General features: G+C 39.1%; 1 protein-coding gene across 1 annotated transcript in view; it reads left to right on the top strand.

Annotated features, from left to right (window-relative positions):
- Nucleotides 1–21,079, top strand: part of LOC124795312 (glutamate receptor 1-like) — a 1,309,547-nt gene that overhangs the window by 1,206,445 nt on the left and 82,023 nt on the right. Inside the window, exon 14 of the mRNA XM_047259283.1 lies at nt 4,271–4,469. Within this exon, the coding sequence (XP_047115239.1) occupies nt 4,271–4,469 (199 nt within the window). The remainder of the gene's footprint in view (nt 1–4,270; nt 4,470–21,079) is intronic.

The raw sequence follows: 21,079 nt of genomic DNA on the forward strand, positions 1-21,079 counted from the left end.
AACCCTGTCTCGGGCATGGAGGTGTGTGATGTCCTTAGGTTAGTTAGGTTTAAGTAGTTCTAAGTTCTAGGGTACTGATGATCTCAGAAGTTAAGTCCCATTGTGTTCAGAGCTATTTGAACCATTTCTTTTATTTCTTCTCTCTGAACTTTAATTCCTACTCCAAATTTTTCTTTTGTTTCCTTTACTGCTTGCTCAAAACACAGGTTGAATAACATCGGGAAAAGCCTTCAAGCTTGTCTCACTCCCTTCTCAATCTCTGCTTCCCTTTCGTGCCTCTCAACTTTTATAACTGCCATCTGGCTTCTGTAAAAATTGTAAGTAGCCTTTCGCTCCCTGTATTTTACCTTGGCACCTCTAAAAGTTTAAAGAGAGTATTCCAGTCAACATTGTCAAAAGCTTTCTCTATGTCTACAAATGCCATAAACGTAAGTTTGCCTTTCCTCAACCTGTCCCCTATGAGAAGTCGTAGGGTCAGTATTGGCTCGTGTGTTCCTACATTTCTTCGGAATCCAAACTTGTCTTCCCCGAGGTCGGTTTCTACCAGTTTTTCTATTCTTCTGCAAAGGATTCGTACCAGTATTTTGCAGCCATGACGTATTAAACTGATAGTTCGGTAATTTTCACACCTGTCAGCACCTACTTTCTTTTGAATTGGAATTGTTATATTCTTCTTGAAGTATGAGATTATTTCACCTGTCTTATACATCTTGCTCACCAGATGGAAGAGTTTTGACATGACGGGTTCTTCCAAGGCTATCTAACGGAATGTTGTCTAGTCCAGCGGCCTTGTTTTGCTTTAGATCTTTCACTGCTTTGCCAAATCTTCACGCATTATTATATCTCCCTTCTCATCTTCGTTTACGTCCCTTTCCATAACACTGCCCTGAAGTACATCTCCCTTATATAGACTCACTATATATTCCTTCCTCCTTTCTGCTTTCCCTTCTTTGCTTAGGACTGGTTTTACATCTGAGCTCTTGATATTCGTACAGGTGGTTCTCTTTTCTCCAAAGGTCTCATTTTCCTGTAGACAGCATCTATCTTACCCCTAGTGATATATGCGTCTACATCCTTACACTTGTCGTCTAGCCATTTCTGCTTAGCCATTTTGCACTTCCTGTCGATCTCTTTTTTTAGACGTTTGTATTCCCCTTCACCTGCTTCATTTATTGCATTATTATATTTTCAATATATCTTGTGATATCCAAGGATTTCTACGATCCCTCGTCTTTCTACCTACCTGATCCTGTGCTGTCTACCACTATTCCATCTCTCAAAGCTACCCATTATTCTTCTACTATATTCATTTCCCCTGTTCTTCTCAGTCGTTCTCTAATGCACCCCCTGAAACTCCTTAGAACCTCTGGATCTAACAGTCTATCCAAGTCCTATGTCCTGCCTTTTTACAGTTTCTTCAGTTTTAATCTGTTGTTCGTAACCACTAAATTGTGGTCAGAGTCCACATCTGTCCCTGGAAATGTCTTAAAATTTAAAATTTGGTTCCTAAATCTCTGGATAACCATTGTATAATCAGTCTAAAAGCTGCCCTTGTGTTCTACGTATACAACCTTCTCTTATAATTCTTAAACCAAATGTTAGCTGTGATTAAATCATGCTCTGTGCAAAATTCTACCAGGCGGCTTCCTCTTTCATTCCTTTGTCCAAGCCATATTCATCTACTACTTTTCCTTGTCGTCCTTTTCCTACTATCGCATTCCAGTCTCCCATGACAATTTAATTTTCTTTTCCCTTAACTAGATGAACAATTTCTTTTACCTCAACATACGTTTCCTCTATTTCCTTCTGATCTGCGGAACTACTTGGCATATAAACTTGTACTACTCTGGTGGGTGTCGCCTTCGTGTCTATCTTGGCTACAATAATGCGTTCATTATGGTGTTCATAGTAGCTTATCTAAATTCCTATTTTTCTACTCATTATTAAACTCACTCTGCATTATCCCTACTTGATTTTGTATTTATAACACTATTGTTACCTTACCACACGTCCTGTTGCTCCTGTCACCAAACTTCACTAATTCCTACTGTACCTAACTTCAAACCTATCCATTTCCCTATTTCAATTTTCTAACCCACTTGCCCGATTAAGGGATCGGATATTCCACGCTCCGATTTGTAGAACGCCAGTTTTGCTTCTCATGATAACGACGTCCTCCTGAGTATCCCTCACCCGGAGATCCGAATGGGGTTATTTTGCCTCCGGAAGATCCTTCCATAGAGGATGTCATCATCATTTAACCATACAGCAGAGCTGGATGCCCTCGGGAAAAATTACGGCTATAGTTTCCCTTTGTTTTCAGTCTTTCGCAGTACCAACACAGCAAGGCCCTTTTGGTTGATGTTACAAGGGCAGCTACAACTACTGAAAAGCCTGCTGCTCCTCTTCAGAAACCACACGTTTGTCTGGCCTCTCAACAGATGCCCCTCCAGTGTGATTGCAACTGTATCGCTGAGGCAAGCAAGCCTCCCCAGTAACTACAAGGTTTATCGTTCATGGGTGGAGCCGGGAGTGGGGGGGGGGGGGGGGGGTCAGTGTACGTACCACACTGAATAAAGTTTCATACTACGTGCTCTTACAAAAAATAAATCTTTTCATGGTGTCATTTTTAACGAAGGTGACATACTTTCACCGACTTAGGTTATTGTCGTGAGTAGCTTCTCAGTAGGAGAAGTAGCAAGTCGAAAATTTGTGTCTTGTTTTGTGAGAGCATCTGATATTATCCAGTAGTTTCTCCAAAAATTGAAACTCTCTAGACCACTTTCTACAGTCCATAGAATTTTTCGTGTTGGAAGACCTCAAGAGGAACCACAGTTGAACCTTGAACCAAGTTTGGTATTTATAGCACTGTACTGTTGCATCCAGCACATGCTTCCCTTTTTTAGTTTTTCGAGCTTGAAAAACAATAAGAGACAATAACGTCCTCTTTAAAATCGCTCAACTGAAACAAAAACACAAACTTGATTCATACTGTCTTCTTGCTTGTCTTACGCAGGGACCAATTGCTGACCATCTGGCTCACCTACCATAATAGATACTATGTCCTGAGCAGCTGGTAAGAAAAGCTCTTCAGCTACGGTATGAGGTTTCTTGCTGTTTGCTCCACGATAAGTAACTCCGTAAAATGGAAGAAGAACCTTTGTAACAACCATTGCTTCTTTAGTGGAAGCAATTTTCTTCTATCACTTCTTCTAACTTGTAGTAAATGTATTATTGTGGTTTGTCGAGCAGACTATTGAGATTTGACTCATCATTTTATTAGCGTCGTTTCAGTAGCAGCTAGGAGTATGAGAGAAATGACCCACTGTGGTCGTTCTTCATTTAAAATGGCAGTACTCCTAAAACTGAAATTCAAATAACCGTCGTTATACTTTCTGCATTTTCCTCTGCTCATGTCTTTAGAATTGTATGATACACTTAAAATATCAAGTTTTGTAGTCAAATTTAATTTTTTTTTGCTCTAACAAAGAAAAACAAATCACAGAAGACAAACAACAATTAAAAGCGATGTAGATTAGACAAAACTAACATTCAATTGATGTTTACTGAATAAAAGCAAATTGAGTCACGTATTGCGATGCACAGCCATAATGTTATCTGCCACCCTGCTGTAGTAACAACTCTTACTTTCCGAACGATTAGATATCAATATTAGCGCACACGCTGTTCATTTAGTCTGTAAGCAACCAAACCAAATTATTATTCTTATGAAACTACGGCGACGCTCCTGGGAGTCGCGGCACCCAGTTTAAAAACCAGTGCTTTAGAGCATCGAACAATAGTTAGTTTAGCACAAATCATTGACGAAATCAGGTAAAGAACTCAAAAACGTCGCATCATTCTTCATCATAGCAATGTCATCCATCACGCAGCATGTGGAACAATGAAACAATGGATTGTTTGGCGGAAGAAAAACGTATAAGTGATCTGTCATTACCAGTTATTCATTCATTTCTATTTGTTGCCCTATATCAAAATTATTGTATACAGTGATTTTCATTACACCAGACAGTTGCGAATCCCCTCAAAACTGTGTTTATGAGACATCAGAGTGGAGAAGAAAGCTTCCCGAAATGCGTGGAAAGGCGGTAAAAGTGTTCGAATTTTAAAGACGAGCGTTTTGAGAAACAATAAAGTTATTTGTATGTTGTTTGCAAAAACGCAAAAGGCGTCCCTCTTATGTTGTTGACAGTCAACGACAGGCTACTGGAAGAAGGGCGGAATGTTATAGTAAGCGCTTCTGCTGCAGGTCGATCTCGGGCCGCATCGTGGGCAGCGTGTGGTGGTTCTTCACGCTGATCCTCATCTCGTCCTACACGGCCAACCTGGCCGCCTTCCTCACCGTGGAGCGCATGGTGGCGCCCATCAACAGCCCCGAGGACCTGGCCTCGCAGACCGAGGTGCAGTACGGCACTCTCTACCACGGCGCCACCTGGGACTTCTTCAGGGTGAGACCGTCTAACCAGTGTTGCGTCGGCATCTTATAGTTCGATCTGGAGTTTCTGGTACAGTCATATAACACAGAGTGTTTCTCGTAGGAGCGGATGAGTTGAATGCTTGGGACTACAGAGCTTCTTCTCCTCCTACGCCTCCTCCTCCTTCTATTATTATTATTATTATTATTATTATTATTACTATTACTATTACAGATTATTTCGCAGCTATGACAACCATAACTTTGGTTGTACATTGTTGCTGTAAAGAAATTATCAAAAAATCTCCAGGATAATCTTATAGAAGCCCTTTATAAAACCGAGAGAGGTGGTGCAGTGATTAGCACTCCGGACTCGCATTCGGGAGGACAACGGTTCAATCCCGCGTCCTGCCATCCTGCTTTAGGTTTTCCGTGATTTCCCTAAATCACTTCAGGCAAATGCCGGGTTGGTTCCTTTGAAAGGGCACGCCCGACTTTATAAAAAGCTTTTAATAGAGAGAAAAAGGAACAGGTCTTTACTCATAACTTTTTACTTCATGAAGTTAGAGGGAATGTTCAATGTCCCAACCTTCAAGTTGTAAGCCGATTAATTGTATAACTTCTTAACAGGCTGATCATCGAATGGGTATATCTGAAATTTATGCACCGTATGGCGTACTTCGAAAACTCATGTTTCTATAAAATACCTGTAGAACGACAGATCGCTGCAAATGAAATCAATCTGAGTGCAAGTAAACAACAGTCAGTTGCTTAACTTTATTTTTTTGACATGATATTTAATACTTATGAACACATCTCGTAAGTATTTTGAAGATACCTCAAGTGTGAGAACATTAATTTTGTTTGAATCCTCTCCGCAGATTCAAATTCCCACTATCCTGGGGATTAGTAAGGGAAATGTAGGGTTGTGATTTATGTATGCCATTATGCGGACATAGACTGTAGGAAGTTGTGAATATTGATAGAGAGTCAAACGTTATAGTCTGTGGACTATATATTAGCTCGTTCTCATTGTTCCGCTGTATACGTTTCCTTAAGTTGTACTATGACAAGTTGAATCAACAGCCTCCTCCATAGGAAACGAGAAAATTAATTTTGTTGAAACTGAGTTACGGAGCCCAGTCAAAATGGAAACTCAAACAGTGGCTCTGTTCAATAAATTAGTTCATAATTTGTAAGTCGACCATAATAAGGGAAGAAGTCCGTTAGTGTGCTTATTTGAAATACAATGATTTTTTCTTCCTTTCCAGCTGATGATGATTTTGTTAAATATTTTGTACCTTAAAAGACCGGGGAGTGGTGGGGATGAGATGTATATCCTGACTTTTTACTGCAGTTCTTCAATCTTGTAGAACTGTTTTGTAAGGAAGTTCCACTAGTATCAGTTTGTCTCCAGTATTGAAAATTTCTGTTACAATAGTACCGGTTCCCGGATCCTTTCTTTACGAACAGGTAACTTAAATGGACTTTTACATGACGTCTAGCATTACTGTGAACTGCCATTATTTCATAATTAACAAACAATATATGTTCCTGATGCATCTCTTGAAAGGTAGGACCGTTTGAAGGAATATTAGAAACTTGAATACATGGTACTGATGTTTGGAATGATATTCATTATGAACCGGCTTTCTTCTTTCTAGGCCATCATCACATAAGTTAATAGCAAACAGGCCGGACACGCAACATCAGATATGGTTCATAGCTGTTCAAAAATGGTATTACAAACCTATGTGTTATTTTACGATTGTGTATAGCAACAAAAACACATGTGTTATGTAATTCACGAAGTACCTCGGACAAACAAATCTTATATTCCTTTATACGCAAAGATGAAGAGTTTAGGAATGTATAAACCAAAAACGTAGGGTAAGGCAGTAATGATACATACTACTGTGTTTTACGGACAAACTGGTGAATGTGATGAACAAGTAGGGAAATCGGGTTGGTCAGAGGGGAGAAATGAGTATATAGAAAGTGGGCGTGGAACAGTATTACAGACGTATTATCTAATGGTGACAAAAATATGAGCTTGTTGCTGCTATTTTAGTAGAAATAATAATGAAATGTGTTTGGTCATTAAGGACCAGCCCGTGATTGTTTGATTGGTATTCGTTAATAGCAAGAATTGCGAGTAATATCAGTTTTTTACCTTTACTCTCTCAATGGAGACTATTGTACTGAATTTCATGAGTGTGACATTCATTCTGAGCATGTTCAGTAAAGGTGGAATCTTCCTTTTCAGTCTCCCACTCCTTTCTTACTCACTCATTGTAGTAGTTATAGTCCTGCCTGATTTACCTATGCGTAATTTTCCAAACAGATTGCAGGAAATCTTACAAATTCAATCTCGTTCTAAATACGTAATTTTGTCTTTGCTGTTGAACAGAATGTTAGCAACAGCAGTATACCTAGTATAAAAAGCTAGAGTATATTTCCAGAATTTTAGTCTGCTTTCATTTACCTGTAAAGTATTATCTATGCATAGCGTGGGGACCTATTTGTGTCAGTGTGTTTTAGTGCTATCTGAGGAGGATAAAGCAGTACTGTTATCCTCAGTCAGTACTTTCTACCATGTATGTTCTCAATCAGAGTAGGACCATAGCTATTGCTGTATGCTATATCTCTAATTATTTTTAGTTCATTTTCAAAATCTGGTTTGGTTTGTGGTGTAGATAATAGTGTGAAAGGCTGCATGTTTGTGTTTTATGGGATGCTGGTAACAAGCTGGTATTACTATGTCTGTGGAATTTTCTTTTTCATATATATTGAATAAATGTTTTTGCTTACTACTGTCAGTAGTAAGGTCTAAAATGTTGAGAGTGTCTCCTTCCAACGCCACTGTTAACTTAATTCTACTCTGTTCTGAATTTTAATGTTGAGGAAGGTAATTTAACTGTCTCATGGTACCTCTCTACAACCACAGTACACCATTCACATACCTAATTGTATTTCAGTACTTTGGGGCTGTTTCTCTTACACTCTTGCCTCCATTGGATTCTAGCTGGTGTTATATATGTGCGTGAGTTCTCCCCACAGAAATATTAGAAAATACGCTACTTACAGGAAATTAAGCTAGTTTAGCACCAGATGGAATGGGTAGTTCCTTCAATTTTTTTCTAATGCAAGTGAGTTAGACAAAATTTTGGTTGAAATTCAATTTAAAAAAATTTGTGAATCTCTTATTAATGGCAAGGTGCTGGAATTAAAGATACTCAGATTTTACTGGAATACCTTCTTTGTGAAGCTCAGGGAACCCATACAATCTGGGTGCCATTTATTCCTGTTTGTGAGGTATCTGGAATCACTATAAGCAAATATGGATTGGCAAGTTTTAATAAGGTTCTTCACTTCCATAACACATTTTCTTGGCATCATTAAGTCACTGAGGGAATTCGAGAGGGTTTTCAGTTAATTTACAACCAGATGTTTTGTTGACACATCGTCTGACAAAGAGTATATGTGTAAATACAGATATGTTCAGCGCTAGTTATAGGGAGCAAAGAATTTTGACTACACTGTTGCCACGCGGGATTAGCCGAGCGGTCTATGGCGCTGCAGTCACGGACTGTGCGGCTGGTCCCGGCGGAGGTTCGAGTCCTCCCTTGGGCATGGGCGTGTGTGTTTGTCCTTAGGATAATTTAGGTTAAGTAGTGTGTAAGCTTAGGGACTGATGACCTTAGCAGTTAAGTCGCATAAGATTTCACACACATTTGAACATTTTTTTGATTACATTGTAGAAAATACTGTTTACTTAAGATGTGATTCAGTGTTACTGAGTAAGACAGAATATACTGAAAAATGTTCGCATTTCTCAACTCTGTAGAAATCCCACATTGAAAATGTTATGGAAGGGAAAATATTTATTAAAACCTGCTAAATCATATGTAGATATACCTCATAAACTGAATAAAAGAGCATCCCAATTTTATTGGTTATCTAAGCTTCACAAAGATGGTGTTCGAGTTAGATCTGTAGTGTCTTTAGTTTCAGCACCTTGTCATAAATCATCCAAAGACATTAACTAATTAAAACAAAAACTTCTCGGAGAGGCTATGGAAATTGCAACACAATTTTTACCGTAAAACCAAAACTAATCCAGAGGAGGCAGACAATATAAGATGGCAACTAAAACATGCTTTCAGTAAATTTCTAAGTTCAACAGACTCTGTAGAGTCAGACAGGTTAGCAATGAGGATGTCACTGACCACTTATTAGCTGAAATGCTTATGGGTAATTCTGACAACAATTTTTAGAGAAAGAGACACAAAGTATTAAAATACGACAGAGGACTAGGTATGTAGATGATGAACTGTGCTTGTGGACAGGTACCATGAGTCAATTATAGAAACTTATTCAACATTAAAATTTACATCAAAGAGGAATTAAGGTGAGGCTGGAGATTGAAGAAGATACTATCAGTATTTTAGACCCTACCATTGACATCAGTTAGCAACAGCGCATATTTAAGATATACAGGAAAATAACTTCTTCAGACATAGTAATACCAGCTTGTTCCAGCATCCCATAATACACAAACATGCAGCCTTCAACTGCATGATGTACTGCCTACTGTCTACGCAACAAACCAAACCAGATTTTCAGAATGAACTGAAAATAGTTCAAACATGGCATAAAACAATGGTGACAATCCATCTCTAATTGACAACATAGTTAGCGGAAAGAAGAGACTGGGGGTAGCAGCACTTCTGTAGCCTGCTCATACAGTACTAAACCACAAGACCGCCACTGAATCCCCACACTATACGTAAGCAGGAATTCACAGGTACATGCCAGCAGACTAAAATCTAGAAAATACACTCCAGATTTTTATACAAGGAATTCTATTGTTGGCCACATTCTGTTGAACAGTAAAGACAAAATTCCGTAGTTAGAAAAGAGTGGACATTACTGGATTTCCTACAATCTGTGTGGAAAATTATCTGTAGGTCAGTCTGGTAGGGCCATAACTGCTACAGTGGGGGAACACGAGAGGAACAGGAAACTGAAAATAAAGATTCCACCTTTGCTGAAAATGCTCTGAATGAATGTCACTCTTACGATATTAAATGTGATGTTCTCCATAGAGAGACCACAGTTAGAAAACACATTATTCGAAATTTTAGCAATAACAAATGCCAATGAAAGACTCACCAGATGGTCATAAATGAACAAACACAATTTTATTGTTCACCCTTAGTAAAATAGCAGAAGCCAGTTAATATTTTTGAGACTATTAGATAATATCCCTTGTAACACTGTTCCACACATACATTCTACTGATTCCTTTCTCACGTCTTCCCCATCCCACATTCCGTGGGCTGTGCACCACATGCACCAGCCTGTCCATACAAGTTAGTAGTCTGTGCCATACAACATTTCAGATTCCTATACTTTTCTCCTTTGCATATACAGTAATAAAAGAATCACTTTTCCAGAAATACTTTGTGATTTTCATATTGCTCATGTATTGTTTCGATATGTAGCTGTAAATGTCTCATAGTTTTGAGAAACAATCTATGTATTAGTTTTTAGCTATCTATGACGTATAAACTATCTGTTAAGTATTCAATTTATCTGATGATGGCGTAGAAAGCAGAACGCCAGTTCAAAATAACGAACTATTAAATAAATATTATTAGCAACATGAATCTTGTTTATTCACGTTTTTAATTTCTCTATGATCCTCCAAGTACTAAATACATGTTCCATAGATGTTTGAAGAAATCTTTTAATGCTTGTAATATTTGCTCCCTGTTTCTATGTATAGGTATCACAGTTGTTTTTCTTATTACAGAAGTTTATTTACTCATATCGCATAAAAATACGCAATGATTACCATTTTCAGCGAAATTAAATCACCATCTTCAGATCATCTGTACAGAATAAATTTTTTACATTGTCAATCCGTCTTGTCGACTGTTCACACGAACTGAACACAACTTACAGAAGCAACATTCTATAGTCCCATCTGTCATCATACAATAAGAGAAAAGCTGTGCTAACATAAGACATGTATAAAATACTGTCATGATTTTATATAAGTCTTACATATTTTGTTTTTGACTATTGCACACTGTTTGCAGATATATTCTCTTCTTGTATGACAAGAGACTGTACTATGGAATGCCATCTTTATAAGTTGTGTCCAGTTGGTGTGAAGAGTGAACGAAGTAATTGAATCTGTAAAAAAAAAAAAAAAATTATGTAGAAATGATCTGAAGATGGCCATATGTATTCACTGAAACTAATGAACGCTGTGCATTTTCATGTGATCTGGGCATTGGGCAAGTAAACTTCTGTAATAAGAACAACAACCGCATTTATATATATAGAAACTGTGTCACGAAATTCTAACCCTGGATAGCTGATGCCAAAAGGAACCAAAATTACTAATTTGGCGCCAAGTTTCTGTAGTTTAAAAATGGTGCACTGTCGGCCTACACAACGTTAGTAATATTAGTTCCTACTGTCATGAGCTATCCAGGGTTAAATTTTTGTCACACGATTTTTCTCCTTGTTCATTATTACCATTTTTTCTTTAGCTTTTCATTTACATACTTGTGAGTATATACGTATTTTGTATATGTAGTATTTTACTTGTAAGGTTAGGAGGTGTCTTTCATTATTGGTTCAGCTGCATTCACAGCTTTCTCTGTTGTAGTAAGTTTGTGATTATTTTCACTTGAATGTCCCACAAAAGTTGACGTGCTTGTCACATATTTCATGCTCTGATATTTTCTTTGTACTGGGTGTCTATATTCCGCTGTCTGTCCTGCATTTGTTCCATTACATGTATTGCGTTGTACTTGCTATATTCTAGGTTTCTGGTAGATATCAGTATCTTTTATTTCTTTTGGAATGTACGTTTTGAATGAACTGTCTCTGGAATTTGTTTCGTGTTTGATGTGTGAATTTGTGCTTGTATGCCATTGTTCACTGCCTTGGATCTTCTTTTTGTTTTCATGTATTTTTTGTGGTTACTCCTAAGAAGTTTGTTTTGATGTCATATCCATTTTCCACTGCGCATTTTATCTTCCTGTGTATTATGTATATATCTGAATGTAACTGGTCAATTTTCACTGCTGGTTAGTCATTTGAACCAAAAATATCATCCATGTATCGAATCTAATAAAGTATGTTGCAATTGTTTGTGATAATGATTTAAAAGTCATGTTTTCCATATGTTTTATGAAAATGCTAGCTAGGGTACCTGGCACTGTGGTTTTCACTGGTACCTTATCTTGTTGTATATAGCATTCATTATTAATCTCGAAGTAGTTCTGTTCTTTTATCAATTCCAGCAATTATTATATTTCTTTGATGTGTTCATCTGGTAGTTGGCTGTTATCCTTCCAGTTTTGTTGAATGATGTTAATTTTATCTGCTGCTGGTATGTCAGAATACATAATTTTTATATCAGAAGATAGAAGGGTAGCTGTAACTGGGATTTTTGTGAGTTATATTAACTGTGAGGTGGTTCTTACAATTCTGTCTTCTTCTATTTTATAGGTTTCAGGTAGTAATTGCAACATGTGTCTTGCAAGTTTGTGTTAGCTTCTTTTTGGTGTTTATGATGGGTCCTTATGGGGTGTTGGGTTTATTAATCTTTGGCTGGGTTTAGAGGGTGGGTGCAGTGGTATTACCAGTCATCTAGTGTGAAGTCTACATTTTTTGAGATATCAGAATATGTTTGTTGGATCTGATTTCAGTTTTTAAATATTATTTCATTAAATGAACTCTTGAGTGTTGTTAATGTATAGTTGTTTGTCTGCGAGGACAACTGCATCTATTTTGCCTGCTTTTGAAATAATTATGTTTTTATTTTAGCATTTCTTTCTTAGTTTATTGAGTGCTATAGATTCTGTGTTTTTATGGTTTTTTCATGTCTTTTATAATTCCTGGCTGCTCTAATTTTATGTGTTTCTTTTCTGACCAGTGCTCACATTGCTGTTTTCAATTTTCTCCTCCTGTTTTAGAAAAGCTGCTGACTGTATTATAAGGTTTTATAAGTATACTTCATCTACTTTTATGTTTGATTTATATTTCAGTCCTTTTTCTAGTTGCTATTTTTTTCACAGCTTAGTTGGGTGGCTGTGAGATAACTCAGCCTTAAGTAAAATTGTTGTGTGTGCTTCAGTTGTGTATGCCTTATGTTTGTATATGTGTTTGTTCTCTCAGGAGCTGTGTTACCATTTTTTTTGTTTTCCGTCAGTTCCTTTCATGACAGTGTCTATTTATCTTTCAGTTTTGTTGATCAGATAAGAGAACACAATAGTATTATTAATATTACAGTTTTCAGCCCTTTTGTCCTTCACATACTTGGAATAATTTTTGTTGTTCATCCAAGGAATTTTGCCACATAATTTCCCATTGTCTGCACCTGTATAGCATTCATTTTCTAAGGATATGTAATTATTGCTGAATTTAATCTGTCTGTCACTATTCTTAAATTAATTGTTTAATGTCTATTTCTGAATTTCTGCATTATGAAACCGTTTCTTTAACGTTGTGTATAGTTTCTTGTAGCTGCTGTATCTTTGGTCTCGGCAGACATTTAATCATTGGCCCTAATGAGGAGTTCTTTCAGCCTATAAAAAAACCTATCCACATGCCAGACGAGCCCCACAGGCTCTACCTTTGGGCAGTGCACTCCTGATACATAAGGATGAACAAGCAGTTCTCCACTTCTTGACTGTTCCGTCTTCTGTAATTCGAACATTTCGTCCCACTTTACATAAAAAAATACATCTAAACAGTCTATGTAGTTAAATTTCTTTGTATTAATTTCTTTATAACTAATTTTAAAGTTAATATTCACATCTGGTCATGTGTTATTTCTCAGAAGTGAAAGAGACAGTTCCAGTTTTTGTTACATTCTGTTGAGGACGATGGCAGTTATCATTTTTCCATACCATTTTCACTGTCATGAAGACACTGTCAAGATATTTTTCTCTTTCCTGTCGTGGTTCTCTAATGATCCTCTTATACAAGCTTTTGTACTACTGTTGGTCTTCCACTTGCTTGAAATCTTTTGTGTTCCTCTTTGTTACATCACAAAAAGTCTTTCAGTGGTGACATGTAGTTTTCTTTTTTACTTTTCATTGCTTACTATTTCATTCTGTTTTTATGATGCTAGTTTTTATTTTTTGAATTTATTTGTTTTCCTTCCTGTTGACTGCTGTTACAGTTCCAAAAAAATTTTGTTTTTCATTTTCTCTATTGCTCTTTATACGTCCCTCCCTTCGTGATTTTCTTGTTTTTCTCGATCCTTATAATTAATACTAATATACAATGACTTTCATCCTCTCATGCTGAGTACAATGTACTACGTTTAACCTAGTTCTTAAACCCTTGTCTATCATTTATGAACTCAATCTACTATGTAGTGCAACCCTGAAGTCTTTTTTGTGTACATCTTTCCTGTGTGTCATGACAATAAAAGATGTTTGTGGTTCAAAGTTAATATCTTGAAAAAATTTACAAAGCATGTAGCACTTTTCATTGTTTGACCTTAGTCCAAATTTCCAGCCACCGTTCTTTCCTCTGCGTTTTCAACTACACCACCAAATTTACCCAGCAAAATAATATTTCCTGCTCTCATGACTCTACCAACTTTATCTTCTCATCTCTCACATTTATGTCGTCCTTCTCATGTGGAGTTGTTGGACATATAAGTCTAGGTTGAAATTTTGTTCTTTGGTTTTGTCTCCACCCTAACAAGAATTATTGACTCATTATACTGGATGTATCATTTTATTCTCATACCAGTAGATGGTTAAGAATAATATGGACTCCTGTCATCTGAGGGCTTTCTTGTACAGCTCCCAGGTATATTACACATAATCAACTATCCAGGAGTCACAAGAGTCTAGGCTTCTAGGTTATGAAATTTTTAGTACAGCAATATTCATTCGTTTCATTTCCGACGTGAAATGTATGCACGAAACAGAAGAAAAGTGAAATTCATTGTTGCCATTTTCACTGTTTCAAATTGTGATTCTTTCTCCATTTAATTTTATCAGCTCAGGCATTCTAATGGGGTATTTTATCTGGCCTCTGTAAAATTTAACCAATTAGATATCCTGTCTTCCATCCTGTTCTGCTGATATTTGGGATAAACATTCGGCCTTTTAATGGAGTAGTTCCCTTTGCCGTGGTTTGTCCGCCTTTAGGGCAGTTTCACACTGTAAGGACGAAAGGTGTCGTACCTTACCGTATCTTTTACTAGCTCATCGAACTATGGCTCTTGATAGAGTGGAATTTCAATACCTCCAGAGATCTTTTATTTGTGGGCCACTTACTGAGTGAAAGTTTCTCCCTATTTGTCCACAGGAGTTAAATGTCAGGGCTTTCGTTTCATTAAGGCTAGAACCGTAAAGTACTTTCTAGGCTCTCCTGTACATTTTGGTATAATACTTTAATGAATTAAATAAATACAGCCAATTTGCGATTCTACTTCAATTTTCCCTTTGCCATTTTCCTACTCATTTCCTTCTAGATATGTGTATTTAGAATAATCATATTCTCTTTATGTAGTTATACTAATGAATTAGGATGAATCAGATAGTACTTTATAACTTTGGAGTGATATACACATTTATTGAGATAACTTACAGACTCAGTGGCTGTATCCTTTTGTAGCAAACAATCTAAAGTTTGTTCCACGTACTGCATCAGTACGACATTCCACCACCAAGAGCCCTAGCGTAGTGCACAGTTAAAATAGCTACTTTCACTGGTGCGGAGCGTTCACGCTGTCTGTTGTGGTGTCACGAAATGACCCCTGCAACAACTCTTCGGCGTAAAATTGCTCTGAATACGCGAAAGAAACTCCAAGCAGGCCTACAATTTACTCTTGGCGCAAGCACTTTGTTGAGACGGGTTGTTCACCACGACATGGTAAATCACCGGGTCACCCTCATGTTGATCATTATGTTGAGCGGGTTAATCTAGAAAAATCAATGCTACGCGAATCTCGCGACATTGGCATTCCACGAAAGACTTTTGGGCGAATATTGTGTAGACCTTTGCACTTGAAACTGTACAGATTAGTGGCACAGAACATTAGTGATGCAGATAAGGTTAATCGTGGGAAATTCTTTGCGAGAATGTAGCATCAGACAGAGACATTCCTGAACACAATAATCTTCAGCGGCCGCGTGGTTAGGGGCACCATGTAACGGATTGCGCGGCCCCTCGCGCCGGAGATTCGAGTCCTCCCTCGGGCATGGATGTGTGTAATGTTCTTAGCATAAGTTAGCTTAAGCAGCATGTAACTCGAGGGACCGATGTCCTCAGCAGTTGGGTCCCTTAGGAATTCACGCGAATGTGAACATTTGATTTTTCAGCGATCAGTTAACTTTTCTTATCAATGGCATAGTGAACATGCACAACTGCATAATACGAGGCAGGGAAAATCCACATGCAACCCTGAAACACTTTCGTGACAGTCCGAAAGTTAATGTGTTTTATACCCTCAGCAAATTGAAAGTACACGGCCCTTTCTTCTTCGTGGTAGGCATTTTACAGATCGTGAAGATGACCGAGACGGGATAGTTTACTACCAGCAGGACAGAACACCACCTCACTTCCTCACGGAAGTTATAGGTCGATAATCGCTTCCCAGGTCGCTGGATTGGCCGCGAAGGGCACCTCGCTCCCCAGACTTGATACCACTGGATTTCTTTCTCTGTGGTTTTATTAAAGACCGTGTGTATGTTCCTTCCACCACCAAACATTTTCGCTGAGCTAGAAAACCAAATTTACGCTGCCCCTGGACAGTTACCCCGATTTGCTGCAACGAGTGAGTGAAGAAATTGATTACCAGTGGGATGTTTGCCGCGTCACAAATTGTAGTCACACCAAACCAAAATGACACTTAACACTTTATGTGGAACTTAATGTTGTTTGCTACAAAGTGACACCTCGACCGATTCTGTAGGGTATCTCAATAAATCTCCATATAATTCCAAAGCTGTAAAGTCCGTTTTGCCTCACCCTCTACAATGACTGTCAATCCCGGTTTCACCTCTAATGTTTCCCACTGATGTCTAATATTCAGTTTTTGTCCTAATTCAGTATTAACATCCTCCTTTTCCACTTAGTACTGCATGCTATCAAATTTTGAAACTCTTCGAAGAGGTCATGAATAATATTCAATTGATGAATTTTATTGGTTGTCAGACCAAATCTTTCAATCATCTCGCAGATTCGTTCTATACGTATTATATTTATTTTATTTTTCACCTTTAAAGTATGCGCTGCAGCTGAACTTTCTCCCTATTCCGCTTACTCGTAAGAAAATTAATATTCTGATTTAATTTTATTTGGCTTTCTTTTACCACACTTCTGATAAACTTAGTAGATATATGATGTTATGTAGCTGCACATCCAACTAGACTAACCTATCTTCGAGAGACGACAATTTATCGTTTTTAAGGAGAAAGTACTAGCAGTATTTGTGTTTATATGTTCCGTGTTATTATCTCTTTAGCGAACATATTGTACAGCAGGATGTGAGTGCACAATTAGCTTGGCTTACCCTATGGCTTGAAGATTGCCTGAGTTTCTTCAGTTAACTTCTGCCATAGCTTTCTCCCTCTGCCTGAATACCGATATCCCAGGAAATCACTCGTGGGAGTAGTGCCTTCGACAACCATACTCAGGGCTGACCTGCTTGCCACGGTTCGAAGAACTTATTTAGTTGGAAGTTAGTCTTTAATTAATTCGTTTGGTTGTGAAGGCTACAGGCTGTAATTCCTCATAATGGATTTCAAGGAACAATAAAGGACTGAGAGATGACCGAGTGAAAAATGGGTAACTGACATTAGAAAACATGTCGGTCTATATCAATAAACAAAAGCTTTGCATCACGTCTATATATCAACCATGCGTTTGACTGTTCCTATACCGATGGGATGGTCATCCCCATGCCCACTGTGACCTTGGACGCCGCCTGGTGGTGTTAACGGACACGTGACGCGTAACAAAGGTATGCAAGAGGAACAGACACGGGGCATCATCCTAGCGAAGATATGGGCTGCAAAGGGGGGGGGGGGGGGGGCGGAATCTGCACTGAGGGGCAGAATATTGTTACGTAGAGTCTGTGAATGAGGATCTCGAAAACGGCGAAAGTGACCAAATGTTCACGTGCTACTGTAGTGAACATGTACGGAAAGAGATGGACAGTGAAACTATCGCCCGCAGCTCGTGGTCGTGCGGTAGCGTTCTCGCTTCCCGTGCCCGGGTTCCCGGGTTTGATTCCCGGCGGGGTCAGGGATTTTCTCTGCCTCGTGATGGCTGGGTGTTGTGTGATGTCCTTAGGTTAGTTAGGTCTCAGTAGTTCTAAGTTCGAGGGGACTGGTGACCATAGATGTTAAGTCCCATAAATTTTTTTTTAAAGAAAGTGAAACTATCACTAGGCGCTAAATGGTTGAACGTCCACAACTCTTCTCAGAACGTAGTCTGCTCTGTAAAGTAAGGTGAATCCGTCGCCGAGGCATCAACATGAATTCACTGTAATGATCCTCACACCACTGTACCACGGTTCTGGCTCCGAGACGTGGGCAGCTATACTGCTGAAACGTGACATCGCCGTCGGCGAAGACATCAAACATGAAGGGATGCTGGTGGTTCGCAGCTGTTAGCGTGTCTTCGATTACTACCACAGGTCCCATGCAAGTGCAGGAGAATGTCTCCCACAGCATAATACTGCTCCTACCAGCCTGTGTCCTTGGCACGCTGCACATTTCTAGCTACCGTTCACTTCCATGACCACGTTTGTGGAGACGACCAGCGACTAGAGACGCAAGAAAGTAATTCACCCGAAGACACGACACGTTCCCACTGATCGACGATCCAATCCCGATGGTCCCTTGCCCACTGAAAGCGTAATTGACGATGTCTTTAGGTCAACATGTGTACATGTAGGGGTGATCTGCTACGGAGCTCCATGTTCAACAATGTACGATGAACAGTGTGCTCCGAAACACTTGTGCGTGCACCAGCATTGTGCTCTTTCGGCCGAGATGCCACAGATCACCATCTGGCCTACATTACAGGGCAGACAAGCCTCCGAACCCAACATTCTGTGAAGAATCATGGATTTCCAACCATTCAGCGCCTAGTGGTAGTTTCACTGTCCTATCTCCTTCCGCAGATTCTCACGACAGTGAACATTCGTCCAGTTTCGCCGTTTTTGAGATATTCTTCACAGTCTCTGCGTAATAATAATCTGCCCTTCGTAAAAGTCCCTTATCCAAATGGATTTCCCCATTTACAGCCCATATCGACGCGGGGGCATCCCCACCTGTGTCTGCTCCTCTTACATACTTCTGTTACCGCGTCACGTATCCACAACACCACCAGGCGGCATCCTAGATCGCGGGGGGCAGTGGTCATAATGTTTTGGTTTAACAGTGTATAACACCAGGCGGCATCCTAGATCGCGGGGGGCAGTGGTCATAATGTTTTGGCTTAACAGTGTATACGTTAAGTACTTGAAGCACAGTAGCTCTTCCAAGATCAAGATTCGGGAATTTCGTTATAGACGTTAATAGTTTGCATGCATCAGATTCACTCAGTAACACTTTATATCAGCCTGACAACCTTAAAGGAATATACATGCATTGGCAGAAACAAACCGCAACACCAAGAAGGAGGTGTGCAACATAAACGAAATCTGGTAGGCGCATTTGTGTATATGAAAGATTTAGAGGCGCTATGTGAGTGTAAATCATGTTTATTTTAAACAGGCTCTATAACAGTCGGGAACATTAGTGACGTTTGATGTCGGCCGTGGTGGCCGTGCGGTTCTAGGCGCTGCAGTCCGGAACCGCGGGACTGCTACGGTCCCAGGCTCGAATCCTGCCTCGGGCATGGATGTGTGTGATGTCCTTAGGTTAGTTAGGTTTAAGTAGTTCTAAGTTCTAGGGGACTGATGACCTCAGATGTTTAATCCCATAGTGCTCAGAGCCATTTGAACCATTTTGACGTTTGATATGGCAAGTGGTGAGTTGATGTTTGTCAAGAATGCCTATATGGCGATAAAGACGCCGATATCAACACCTTTACACATTTCTTTCTCTCTCTCTCTCTCTTTTTTTTTTTTTTTTTTTCATCAGTCTTCTGACTGGTTTGACGCAGCCCTACACAAATTCCTGTCCTCTTCATCTGAGTACTACTTGCAACCCACATCCTCAACTATTTGCTGTTTGTATTCCAATCTCCCTCTTCCCCTATAGTTTTTGCCCTCTTCATCTCCCATTAGCACTATGGAAGTCAGTCCCTGATGTTTTAACATGTGTCCTATCACCCTGTCCCTTCTTGTTACTGTTTTCCACATACTCCTTTCCTCACCGATTCTGCGTAGAACCTCCTCATTCCTTACCTTATCAGTCCACTTAACTTCAACATTCGTCTGTAGCACCACATCTCAAATGCTTAGATTGTTTTCTGTTCCGGTTTTCCCACAGCCTATGTTTCACTACGATACAATGCTATGTTCCAAACGCACATTCTCAGAAATTTCTTCCTCGGATTCAGGGCTATGTTTGATACTAGTAGACTTTCCCACTGCTAGTCTGCTCTTGATGTCCTCCTTGCTCCGTCCATCACTGGTTGTTTTGCTTCCTAGGCAGCAGAATTCCTTATCTTCATCTACGTCGTGACCATCAATTCTGATCTAAATTTTCTTGCTGTTCTCATTTCTGCTACTTCTCATTAGTCCCTACATTCATCTTTCTTCGATTTACTCAGTCCATATTCTGTACTCATTAGACTGTTCATTCCATTCAGCAGATCATGTAATTCTTCTTCGCTTTCACTCAGGGTAGTAATGTCCTTTCACCTTGAATTGTAAATCTACTCCAGAAACTTACTTTTATTTCCATAATTACTTCTTCGACGTACAGATTGAACAATAGGTGCGAATGACTGAATCCTTGTCTTACACCCTTTTTAATCCGAGCAGTTCGTTCTTGGCTGTCCACTCTTATTATTCTCTCTTGGCTTTTGCACAGTTGTACATTACCCGTCTCTTCCTGTAGCTTACCCTTATTTTTCACAGAATTTGCACCATTTACATTGTCGAATGCTTTTTCCAGGTCCACAGATCCTTATGAACGTGTCTCGATTTTTCTTTAGTCTTGCTTCCTTTATTAACCGGAACGTCAGAATTGACTCTCTTGTGCCTGTACCTTTCCTAAAGCCACACTGATCGTCATCTAACACATTCTAAAATTTCTTTTCCATTCTTCTGTATATTATTCTTGTCAGCAACTTGGATGCATGAGCTGTTAAGCTGTTCATGCGATGATTCTCGCACCTGTCAGCTCTTGCAGTCTTCGGAATTGTGTGGATGATTTTTTTCCGAAAGTCAGGCGGTATGTTGCCAGACTCATACATTCTACACACCAACGTGAATGTCGTTTTGTTGCCACTTCCCCCAATGACTTTAGAAATTCTAATGGAATGTTACCTATCCCTTCTGCCTTATTTGATCTTAAGTCCTCTAAAGCTCTCTTAAATTCTGATTCTAGTACTGGATCTTCTATCTCCGCTAATTTGTCTCCTGTTTCTTCTTTTATCACATCAGACAAATCTTCCTCCTCATAGAAGCCT

The sequence above is a fragment of the Schistocerca piceifrons genome, chromosome 4 (genome assembly GCF_021461385.2).
Source record: "Schistocerca piceifrons isolate TAMUIC-IGC-003096 chromosome 4, iqSchPice1.1, whole genome shotgun sequence".
Lineage (NCBI taxonomy): Eukaryota > Metazoa > Arthropoda > Insecta > Orthoptera > Acrididae > Schistocerca > Schistocerca piceifrons.